This window comes from Callorhinus ursinus, unplaced genomic scaffold (assembly GCF_003265705.2).
Source record: "Callorhinus ursinus isolate GAN/ISIS: 27379988/994484 unplaced genomic scaffold, GSC_fseal_2.0 scaffold25, whole genome shotgun sequence".
Taxonomy (NCBI): Eukaryota; Metazoa; Chordata; class Mammalia; order Carnivora; family Otariidae; genus Callorhinus; species Callorhinus ursinus.
Window position 1 is genome coordinate 35,151,057 of NW_027397087.1, and position 12,609 is coordinate 35,163,665.

The following is a 12,609-nucleotide window of genomic DNA, read 5'->3' on the forward strand; positions in this document are numbered from 1 at the left end:
GTGTGTGTGTGTGTGTGTGTGTGTGTGTGTGTGTGTGTGTGTGTGTGGTCTCTTTGTTTCCAACAGTGTCATCTCTATATCCTCTGGGATCAGTTTTTCATTTAATTTCATGTAACTGGTTTTCTTCATGTAACTGATAATCAATTCATCTTTTTGTTAAAAAATTTTTTTAAACAAACTTATTTTAGAATAATTTCAGACTTAGAGAAAAATTGTGAAAGTAGTACAGAGAATTCCCATATATCCCCCATCAGGCTTCTTCTGTTATTAATATTTTGCATTAGTATGGTACATTTAATGAACTGATATCAATACATTATTATCAGCTAAAGTCCAGATTTCCAAATTATTAGCTGAAGTCCAGATTATTCAGATTTCCTTAGTTTTTTTACCTAATGGCCTTTTTCTCTTTCAGGATCCCATCCAGGATACTATGTTAGATTGAGTCATCATGTCTCCCCAGGCTCCTCTTGGGTGGGACAGTTTCTCAGGCTTTGTTTGTTTTTAATGACCTTGACTGTGTTCAGTAGTCCTGGTCAGATATATTGTAGAATGTCCTTCATTTGGGATTTATCTGATATTTTACGATTAGATGGTGTTTATGGGTTTTAGGGAAGAGAATGACAGAGGTAAATTTCCATTCTCATCACATCGTATCAACATACCTGATCATTGTGGATGTTGACCCTGCCTGAAGTAGTGTTATCTGGTGTCTCCACTGCGGAGTTACTACCTTTCTCCCTCCTTCCATACTGCGCACTTTGGAAGGGAGTCACTGTACACAGTCCACACTTAGGAAGTGGGGAGTTGGGCTCCATGGCTATTTATTTTGAAAAATGAGGGAAGGTCTGGGTTGCTTTTTCTTGGTGGGTGAAGTAGGTTTTCTCCACAGCGGTATACTGTGATTCACCTTCTTCCCAGGTGGTTCTATAGACGTGGGTGGGGCATGCCAACTGGCAGGCTTCACTGTAGGGTGGACAGACACGGGGTTATTAAATAGGGGCTTCATATGGCAGAGGAGTTACTCTGCAGGTACCAGCTCTACCTTAGCCGTCCTAGCTCACCAGTTAGTTCATTTGATTCCTTTTTAGAAAATAATCCTATTCTTTTTCTCCTTGGAAGTAAACAGTATGTTGGTTGCTACTTTTCATGGTCAGGCAGAGAGGTGAGGCAATTGTTTTAAAGGCAGACTTTAAATCACCTCTCAGATATCAGCATCCCTTTTAATCCCTACATCCTTCACACATGTCCTAACCAGAACCTTTCTAGGGTTCTGTCTTCCCACGTCCTACCACCTCCCCACCACTCCACTGTTGTATTTTGGGTTAAGCCTCTTCCACTCTGTGCCTTATGACACATTTTGAAAAACGGCTACGTCGCTCCTCTACTTTAATACTAATACTCATGTTTTCTATTCTATTAAGTAAAATCCAAAGTCCTTAGCTCTTTATGCAGATTCATTTCCAATCTGGCTGTCACCAGCTTCCAAACGTATCTCTTATTTCCTTTCAGATCCTTTGCTCTAAAACAAAAGCAAGTAAAAGACTAATAGGTCTCTGTAAGTGTCGCAAGGTTTCTGGACTCTATCTCTGGTGTGTGCTGTTCCATCTTCTTGAACATCTGGCCTTTATCTCTCAGGTCCAAATCCTAGGCACACATCAAGCTCCCTCTCAAATGCAACTCTCCCAGGAAGGAAATCATTTCAAGTTCTCCTAACCCCTCGCCTGTAGTTGTATCAGAGCTACTGTGCGCATTTCTAATTAGTGCCCTGAACCCTCAGCCCCCGGAGGGTAGGATTCACATTGGTTTCTTTCATTCTGGCACCAACCCAGAGCCTTGCACATAGTAGGAATTTACGAAGCATCACCAATGTAAAGTGAATAGCTTCTGTAAGGGCAAATCCCACCTATCAGGATTCTCTGAGACAGGAAGTATGGTTACTGGTAAATGTTCTGAGTAGGCTTTCAAGAGGACTTCCAAAAAAAATGTACATTTAAGTTTTATGTTCACATTATTGTTTCCTTTTAAATATATCATTGTAAATTGGGGGTACTGATGTGTTCTTTTTTTAATGGCTGTAAACATCCTAGAAATGAAAACAAAGGGTAGAAACGAGGTACATTTCAAAACAGATGATTGGGCTCCATGGATCACTGCTGAAATATTTATTGTATTTGTAAATACTCTAGAGAAATAAGTACAGCATAGAATCTCCAGGGTTGCCTTTCTCATAAAATCTCAAGATAATCTGGAGATATTAGTTGAATGGTTAATCAAACGTCACCTTATGAATAAAAATATCCAAAATAAAATGGTGGAATAATGAGCTCCTCACTATGGTTTTCAACACAGAAAAGATTTCCTGGACTCATCATCTATCCTTGCAGATGGTCTAATATGGTACTTTGGCTGCCAATACCAGGAAAATGGTGGACAGCAACAAGGTGGATATTGAACAAAAAAGAGAAAGCATCATTTATGAAAATCACCAGGGTCCAGTACAATCTGTGTATAGCTCCTTTTGACTTGCTTCTAGAAAAAGAGAATGAATCTGAAAGGGTTCTAAAGGTAACCAAATTGATAATGCAATATAAGAACACAAGGACAGACTCAAAAGATAAAGGTTTTTCAGAGAGACAAGTTGGAAACATATACGGGGATGTGTCCAACTTTGGAAAGGCATTATGGGAACAATTATATTTTGGATACCACTAGCGGAGGCCCCACGCTATGTCTGGGTGGCCCATGGGTTCTTACAGACTTATTACAGACATCATGACCCTCTCTTCTTACCCGGTCTTCTGCCATGCTGTTCTGGCATAATTCCTAGGGCCTGGGAAAGGAGTAAAACTAGTGGATGTCTCTGCGGGTCTAAATAATGGTTTGTGGTGTGAAGCAGAGATAATGTATGCGAAGTATTTAGTTCCACATCTGGTACATAATTGGCATTAATAAATGGAGCCTTTCACTAACATCACCCAGAACAGAGAAAAGATAGCTTACGCAATGTCCCTGAAACATCATGGAGAGAAAGGAACCTAGATGTTTCTGTTGTTAAATGAAGGTATGCTTCAGTGATTTTATTATTCATACTAATATTTGATAATTTTAAATCATTTTCACACATTGTAAGACACAGGAATCGAGTAAATATGTTAATGTTGTTAAGAATCAAGACTGTCAGTGCAAAAAAAAATAAAAGAAGTAAAACAAAAACCCTATAATGTCAAATATGAATTGGAATTATCAACATAAACTCATTTTTTAAAATGTATTTCCTAGCTCTACTGAAAGGGCCTAAAACCAATGTTGCCCCAGGGGAAATTAGCACTCTTAATTCCAGGTCTTGGTTTCTAAATACCTTCCCGCTAGTATTTACTAGCCACAGGGATTCCTGTGGAAATGGCTGGATCCCATGACAGGAGTAGGAAAAGTACAAAGTAAGCCCAGAATATCTAATATCACAAAGCAAGAAAGTGCTCAAAGACTCAAGGGCATGTTCCAAAAGGCTATACTGAAACCAATCTGAAGGGGTCCCCCTACTTAATCAGGGACATTCTGAACATCAAAAATAATGATTGTAACTAATTTTTAAAAAGTGAATAAACAGGGGTGCCTGGGTGGCTCAGTCCTTGTGCATCTGCCTTCGGCTCAGGTCATGATCCCAGGGTCCTGGGATAGAGCCCCGCGTCAGGCGCCCTGCTCAGCGGGGAGTCTGCTTCTCCCTCTCCTGCTCCCCCTGCTTTTGCTCTCTGTCAAAATAAGTAAATAAAATCTTTTTTTTTTTAAGTGAATAAACAGAAGTCCATGAATCAAGGAGGGCCAAAGGAGGGCTCTAATTTACTTGATGCAACTATTACACCCACTCCTCTCTTTGAAAACTGGTCATTAAGCATTTATGTTGCCTCGTTAGAAGGAACTCTTGTTCAATTCCAGATGATGAGGGAAGGCTCTCTTATACAGAATACCAGCCAATAAATGTACAAAGGATAGGGGCGCCTGGGTGGCTCAGTTGTTCAGCATCTGCCTTCAGCTCAGGTCATGATCCCAGGGTCCTGGGATCGAGCCCCGCATCGGGCTCCCTGCTCAGCCAGGAGCCTGCTTCTCCCTCCGCCGCTCTCCCTGCTTGTGTTCCCTCTCTAGCTGTCTCTCTCTCTCTGTCAAATAAATAAATAAGAGTTTTTTTAAAAAATGTACAAAGGATAATAAAATTAGAAAATCACCAATTTGTAATTCCTGAGGAACTGACTCAGGCAAGGATCATAAGCGGATGCTAAAACCATTAGGTGAAGGGCCTTGTTGAAAGAATATTCACAGGAAGCCCACAGACTACTTGTTAACTGCAAAGGGAGAGATGTACCTTCACAATGGAGAGATCACCTTAGGCAAGTGGTCAAATTAGAGCATCACTTTGGTGAAAGCCGCCTGAGGTGATGCAACAAAAAGTCTGTGGCATTGCCTGAGATGTTCTTGCCAAAATGTTTAATCCGAATTGAATCAGGCCCTTAGCATACCTTCCAATTTACAGGAAACACAGAGTACAAAGGAGCAAGTTAAACTAGATGATCAGAACAAAATCAGACCACTTTAAACTGGGAAACGTTCAACAAGACATCTGGCCTCTTATTTCAAAATAGCAACGCATTAAAAAAAAAAAAAGTGTGAATGTTCTAGATTGAAAGATTCTAAAGAGACATAATAGGCAAATGCCACCACCTGGACTGGATTCTGTTTGGAGGGGAAAAAGAAACATCTATAAAATACAATTTTATATTGTAAAATATAAATTTTATATTTTATATAAAATATAAAGGGGGGGGACCCAAATATGGAACTTGGCTATTAGTTCATTTTAGGGCTTATAATAGGGAATCATTGTTAATTCTCTTAACTGCAATAATAGTATTATGGTTTTACAGGAGAATGTCATTAGTAAGAGCTCCCAAATAAAGTGCTGAGGGTACAGTAAGTACTGCATATATTTTCAAATGTTTCAGAGTAAACCACCCCTAAGTCCATCAAACAAATATGGCAAGATATTAACAACTGTTAAATCTAGATGGTAGGTGTATGAATGCTTACAATACTACTCTTTCACATTTTATGTTTGAAATTTTTATTTCAAAAAGGTGAGAATAAAAAGAAAGACACCTTTTTGGTGAGAGAGGTGTGGGGAGAAGACTAAAGAACATTTTTCTTATTTTCATATATTGCTTGTACCCCAGGGAAAAGCCAAGTATTGGGCTGAGTACTGGTCGTATAGAGAGGACTAAGGCGAGGTCACTGCCTTCAAGGATCTCACTGTCTAGTTGGGGGAAAACCACACAAATACTTCAACCCAATGGCATAATGCAATGATAGAGACATGCATTCATTCAACAGATATTTAGGAGCACCCACTATATGCCAGGTGCTGAGGATACAATGAGAGCAAGGCAAGCATGGTCCCCGAATTCGCGATGAGAGAGACATCTCTCATATTGTTGTGAGAGAGACGGAACTATACAGTTAAAACTGAGGTAAATGGTAGGTATAAAATGTGCAGAGTACTACAGCAACTCCAAGGAAACAAACAGCTTTGGGGTGGAGACTGGGGGTTGTGGGGACGAAGCAGAGACGTGTTTTTGTTGTTGTTGTTTAGTTTCAGAGGTAGAATAGTGATTCATCAGTTACATAGAACACCCTGTGTTCTATGTGTCCTGTTTCATCAGGTGCCCTCCTTAATGCCCATCACCCAGTTACCACATCCCCTCACCCCCCTCCCCTCCAGCAACCCTCAATTTATTTCCTAGAGTTCAGCATCTCTCATGGTTTGTCTCCCTCTCAATTTTCATCTTATTTTATTTTTCCTTCCCTTCCCCATGTTCATCTGTTTTGTTTCTTAAATTCCACATAGGAGTGAAATCATAGGGTATTTGTCTTTCGCTGACTGACTGATTTCGCCTAGCATCACACCCTCTAGGTCCATTCACATCATTGCAAATGGCAAGATTTCATTCCTTTTGATGTCTGCATAATATTCCTGTGTGTGTGTGTGTGTGTGTGTGTGTGTGTGTGTGTGTGTGTGTCACATCTTCTTTATCCATTCCTCTGTGGACAGACATCTGGGCTTTTCCCATAGTGTGGCTATTGTGGACACTGCTGCTATAAACATTGGGGTGCATGTGCCCCTTCGATCACTATGTTTGTAACCTTTGGATAAATACCTAGTAGATGCAGTGAAGTTTTAAGGCTAACTAGAGATCAATCAATCAATCAGAGACCCAGAGGAGGGAGTGCAAAGGCATGAAGACACAAAACTGTACCCTATATTCAAGAATCTAGGGGGGTCAGGGCTGGGGGAGCACGAACTGCTGAGACAGGCAGGGAAAGAAGCAATGGGCCAAGAAGATGATGTGGGTGGGTGCCACATCTCAAACAGCTTAAGGAAACTGGGCTTTCTCCTGAAGGCTCTGGAAGCCAAGAATTGTCCACACAGGGCAGGGGCTGCTGCTGTGGCAGTCTGGCCCAAACAGGGGAACAGCATGGATCCTGTTCTTGGCTGCATTCTCATGCTCTGGATGTCTGCCTGCTGGGCTCTGTCAGCTCCAATACCCTGAAGAGTCTCCAGGGATTTTCTGGGGTCAACTCTCTGCCAGTGGGCAGTAGGAAATGCTTCAAACTGAATGCCCCATGAGATTCCAGTCCCTTGAGTTGCGAGGGAAGGGTGGCCCTGGAGAGAGTGGGGGGGGGGTAGGAGCAAGAAGCCCACCCAAATGAGGATCATATTCTCCTAATCTCCACAGGGGGCATCTTTCCAGGCCCAAGAAATAAGTAGGGCTTTAATCCCTGCTAATGGTGCAATCTCAACACTTAGTCCCCAGTATAGGGGGGAACTCTCTACCACAACTACAGGCAAATGAAATCAGAAGGATCAGCCACTCTGAGCTCCTTTATATAACCTCTGAAATTATTTGACTAGGTGGCCGCCTTCTCCTCAAGACTGAGATGTCAGTGACTGTGGACTCATTATTTTTATTCTCAGCACAGAGCTGAACGAATGAGTGAGTGAATGAATCACGCTTTACAGTATATAGAGTGCTGATAGGTCTACTGTAGCTTCCGTGTCATCTGCTATGGCTCAGCATTTCTGCTCTAAACTCTTGGGCTGGACTTTCCTCCTCAGGTACCTCTGTCTCCATTGAACTGCCCTGAATCTCCGGGTGCCTACATCCAGACCTCTCCCACTGGGGAAGGGTCAGCCAGTGATGGGGAATGATTCTGGACCCAGTGTTCTCATGCCCTTCAGCTGAGTATTCTGCCAATGAAGTAAATTATCTACCTGCCAGGGAATGATCCTGCAGAGCCCTGACAACTAAAAAGCATGTGCCCAGAAACCCCGAGGAAAGAGGGTTCTTAAGAAGTTCCTGTGGGCATTTCCCGCAATTTTCAAGTTCTGCCATTGCTCTACTCTCGTGGTTATGGATACTCCATACTCTTCTCTCCTTTCAACAGCAAGAACGAAACCACAGATTCGAAAGGTGCCGGCGTTGGTGGACACAAATCCAAGGTCTCCGGCTGATGACCGGGCTCAGGGCCCAAAGGCACCGTTAGACAGGTGGCTTCCTGTGCCATAACAGCTCCAGACTCAGGAACCCAACTAGCAAGGCAGCAAGATGATGATGCAAGCATAGAAGTCGGGTGGGGGAGGCTGCGTGAAAATGGGAATCCCCGGCCCGCGAGAATGCAAGCAGCGAGCCTTGAGCTGATTCCAAACCAGAGCAGGAGAGCGCTCTACACCGTGAAATCACTCCTCGGATCCCCCAGCCGCAAGTGTCCGCGGGGCCTGGGCTGCCCCCACCCATTTGGACTGATAAGCAGACAGGACGAAGGAGGCAGTGAAGGCTAGGTGGGGCCCCTCTCAGGGGGAGCTGGGCCAGTCTCGGAGGGGAAGACCGGCCTGGGATGGGCTTTGGGGAAGGTCCCGGGTGAGCACACGCAAGGAGAGTCTTCTCCGGGGGGAGAAGATGGCGAGGATGGCCCAGGAAGGAATTCCTCCCGGGCCCCAGGGCATGCCCCCCCCCGCCACGTCCAGGCCCCTCCGAGCCCCGCCGCCAGCCCCGGGAGCTCCGGTCGGGCGACAAAGCTGCGGAGCGGGGCACCAACAACCGCCGAAAGCAGGTTCTGCCTCGGCCGGACGCCCGGAGCAGCGGCCCCGCGGCGGGGCTGCCTGGGGGAAGTTGTCCCGGCGCTCGCGCTCGGCCGGGACCCGGGGCGGGCTCCCCTCGGCCGGGCCGCGCCGCCGCGCCTACCTGTGCCCGCGGCTCGGCTCCTCCTCGCTGGCGCTGCCCCAGCCGGGGCTCAGGTACCGGGCCGGGTCCCCCGCGCCGCGCGCCTCCGCCCCCTCCTCCTCGTCCTCCGGCTCCTCCACGTCCTCGGCCTCCTGGATGGCGACGCGGATCTGCACCGCCGTCTCGGGCCCGGGCAGCGTCTCCTCGCCGGCCTGGGCCATGGCTCACGGGCCGGCCGGGAATGCGGCGCCGCGGCTGCCCGCGCGCCCTGAGGCCCAGCCAGCCGGGCGGCGGCGACTGCGACGAGGGGGCGGGGGCGCGGCGAGCGCGCCCGGGAGGGGACGGGGGTCGCGGCGCCCCGCCCCGCGCCGCCGCCGCCGCCGCCGCCCCGGCAGCCAGCCGCGCGCCAGAGCGGGCGGGGCCGCGGCGGGGGAGGGCGACTTCCTCCGCGCGCCCCGCGCCCCGCCCGTCCCGGAAAGATGCGCCCGACCCCCGACGCCCCCGGCGCGCGCCCGCTGGTCCCTCCTCCTACCCGCTCGGCTCCACGCGGCCCCGGAGAAGGGGAGAGGGGAGGGCGCCCCACCTCTGACTTCTCAGTGGGCGGAGGACCCTGGGGGGTGGCACGGCCCGACAGCACCTTAAGGGGCGTCTGTGCCTGCTGGTGTCTCCCCGCCACGGTCCTGCCAGGACGACCGAAATCTCCACCGTTAGTCTCCTTGGCACAACCACCTTAGATCGTGCGCCCTGTGAGGTCAGGGACTTGGTTCCTGCCGTGCCCTAAAACCCGCGGTTCTCAAAGTGCGGTCCCTGGACCAGCAGCACCTGCCCTACCTGGGAACTTGTTAGAAACGCACATTCTCGCGGCCCAAACAGAGCTCCCGAATCAGGATCTAGGATTCTGAACTTTGTGTTTTAACAAGTCTTCCAAGTAATGCCAAAGTTCACTAAAGTTTGAAAGCCACTGCCTTGTAATGCCCTTTTCATTTGCTTCTTAGAATATGCCCTGCATATAGTAAGCCTTCAAATATTGTTGACTAAATAAAGGGAGCTATTGAAATGCCAGCATGTTCGAAAACCCTGTTCATATTTAGCTTTAACTGAGTTCCATAGCAACCCTGCACAAGTGACCCAGAAACGAGGGACATAAGCATAGACATAAATAAAACCTGAATGTGCTTTCATGAAGCTCTTCATTTACCTCCTTAAGCATCATTTATTATGTTAATTTGCCAACCCAGGGCTCTAAAAGAACAGACCCCCTCGACCAATACGTTTTGACAGAGGGAAGCAAATCGGAGAGGCTCAAGAAGTGGTGTCTCTTGGAAAGCACTGTCCTTGTAAAAAAAAAAAAAAAAAACAACAAAACGAAACGAAACAAAAAACACCATGCATGGGACTCTGGGGGGCTGGGGCTGGGGCCAGGAGAGACCCAGAGGTGCTGCAAGGGCAGCCAGCCCTTCGTTTTAAGATTTGACCGGAAGCCCTGTCCCCTTCTTTGTCAGATCTCTCTTTTGATTGAAGGGGCCAGAGAATGAGTAAGTGAAGGAAGAGAGAGACCTTTGGGATCTGTACCAGAACAGCTCACAGCCTGCGTCTAAACTACAGGGAGGAAGAGGCAAGAAGTGCACAGGATCTGATCCAAGCAAGCCATGCCTCCCGCCAGGATTGTAGAGTTTACAGAACTTCTCCACACCTGGTCCTCTGTGATGAGGATCAAGAGAAGAGAGATTTGCAGCCCTCTCCACACCTCCCGTTCTGATAACCTTAGTTTCTGATTTTCACAAAGCAATCCACATTATCTCATTTAAACCCTCCAATGTGGCGAAGACACAATACCCACAGTAATGGCTCATATTTGTACCAGATTCTACAGTTTATGAAGAATTCGTACATACCCACTTCAGGATTTCCAATTGCCTGATAAGAGTCCCCTGGGGAATGTTCTGAAAATATAGATTCCTAGGTTCCTATAGTTTAAGAACTGGAAGTTGGTGGGTGAATCTCATCTGCAGAAGTATTCTATTTGGTTGGAGTTTAGAAAAAAAATAAATGAAATCGACATGCCCTTAGGTTGAAATATATCTACCTAAGCTGTCTCTGATATTATTTATTTCTGACTTCTCATAAAAGAATTTTGAATCTAAAAAGGATGTCAGAGATCACCCAGTCTTGAGCTTCCCCTTTTAGGGAATGGGTATCCCGGGAATAAACCTTTCTGCCAGGGCTCCCCTGAGTGAAGAACCATACACGCGCACACACACGCAAACACACACATACACACACGCTTGAAATACATACTTGGAATTGAAGGCAAAACTTGTATAGAATTTTTAAAGCAACTTCACATGAATTTTTCATTTGTAGTAGTTGGTTTAGCATGATGCCTGGGGAAGGGAAGGACGGACACAGCCATCTACATTATGGGTAGTGCTTCATGGGAGGAGTTCAGCTCAGTCACTCTTCAGATGAGGAAAATGAGTTCTTTTTTTATTTATTTATTTATTTATTTATTTTTTTTTATAGATTTTTATTTATTTATTGAGAGAGAGAGAATGGTAGAGAGAGAGCACGAGAGGGAAGAAGATCAGGGGGAGAGGCAGACTCCCCGCCGAGCAGGGAGCCCGATGCGGGACTCGATCCCGGGACTCCAGGATCATGACCCGAGCCGAAGGCAGTCGCCCAACCAACTGAGCCACCCAGGCGCCCAGGAAAATGAGTTCTAATGAGGCTCACTGGTATTTCTTGTATGCTTAAACAAATGATTCAGTGGGTAAATTTATTACTGAGAGAAGGACCTCTCTGTCCTTGTTACAGCCCCCATCCTGTCTAGCAGAAAGCCCTGTATCTAGAAATGTTTGTTGATTTGATTTGATTTGTCCTACCCACACACCCATCCTTTGTGCCACTGATGAAGGAACTTTTAAAGGGCCTCTCGCATTTCCAGCTCCTTGCTTCACAGAGCTGTGGCCAGGGGATGAGGCCAGCCCCACCCAGGCCTGTGTTGAGCATCACTGCAGGAGTTTCCATCAGCTCTGAGATGATTAGCAGAGTCTCCTTCAGCAAAATCATGACTTCAGCCTGGAGTTGGCATCATTCCCTTTCCCTAGAATCTTGAGGGCTCATTTTTATAACAAACTCAAAGCGGGAAATAGTTTCCCCCCTTAGCTTCTGAAGATGAAACAGAAGGAAATACTAATTAACAAGTCATCAGGATGGACTGAGGTTAGGTTGAAGCAAAAATTCAACCCCGGGAGACCATTTCAGTAAATGAAAGATTGTTGTTTGGGAATCAACTGGAAATATTTTTGAGTGTCCCTGGCCCTAGAACTGCAAACCAAGGACTCAGAATAAGATATTGATGCAGGGAAATTGGGAGTGTGCTAAGTATTGAAAGGAAAAATTGGTAAGATGGGGGTTGGGGTTCAGCAAAGGGTCTGGTTTAAACTGTAGGGGAAGGAGGGTGATTTACTTACTCACGTAATCATTTGTTTCAGTGTGTAACAAACACCAGGCCCCGTGCTAGCCATAATTTTGTAAAATGGCTAAGATCTGATCCATGACTACCAGGAGATGGAGGGAGCCTAGAAAAGATGGCCTTCAGTAATAGAACGTGTCTACTGCGTTAAATGCCATAGCAGAAATCTGTACAAAGAGGCACAGCCAGTGGAAACATGACTAAGGATGTCTTGAAGCTCCCACATAAGCAGTAGTGTGTGGTGGAAAAGCACTGGCTCTTGAATCAAATAGACCTGGATCCTGCCACCAGCCTTGCCATGCCTTAGCTACATAACCTTTCTGCTGTTCAGTTTTCATACCTGTAAAATGATCTGGATGATCCTTACCTCATTGAGTTGGGTCCGTAGATCAAATGAGGCTGTGGAAGACAGTCAGCACAGGGCGCAGAATAGACACTCAGGATCTGACAGCATACGGCATGATGTGGCCCTCTAAGTACCTCCATCCAAGGAAAATCGTAGCCTGAATGGGGAACACAAACATTCTAGTTCCTGATACGTGTCTTCGTCCATTGTCAATTAAGTAATTGGTATGGGGGGGGTCAATATAGCAAACTCTAATAAGTTGAAGTAGCCTCTCAGAGCCAACTTAATTCTGAATACACTGACAAAACAGAATACCTCTCTGGGCAGGAAATCAGCATCTTTCTATAATCTATTTCTAGCTTCAATAAGAACCAAGATACCCATCCACGGGCAATGAGGTGTTTTATGAGACTTATCCATCGATATACATTCTCCCTTGCTTAATGAAACCAATCCCCAGCTGTAGATGGATACAGAACCTCCTAATTAGAGATTACATTTCCCAGTATGCTTTGCGT

General features: G+C 46.1%; 1 protein-coding gene across 1 annotated transcript in view; it reads right to left on the reverse strand.

Moving 5' to 3' along the window:
- The window catches only part of LARP6 (La ribonucleoprotein 6, translational regulator), a 19,663-nt gene extending 11,082 nt beyond the window's left edge, over window positions 1–8,581 (reverse strand). The window contains exon 1 of the mRNA XM_025884113.2: window positions 8,292–8,581. Coding sequence (XP_025739898.1) covers window positions 8,292–8,491 — 200 coding nt within the window. The 5' untranslated portion in view covers window positions 8,492–8,581. The remainder of the gene's footprint in view (window positions 1–8,291) is intronic.
- Between the last annotated feature and the right edge of the window lie 4,028 nt (window positions 8,582–12,609).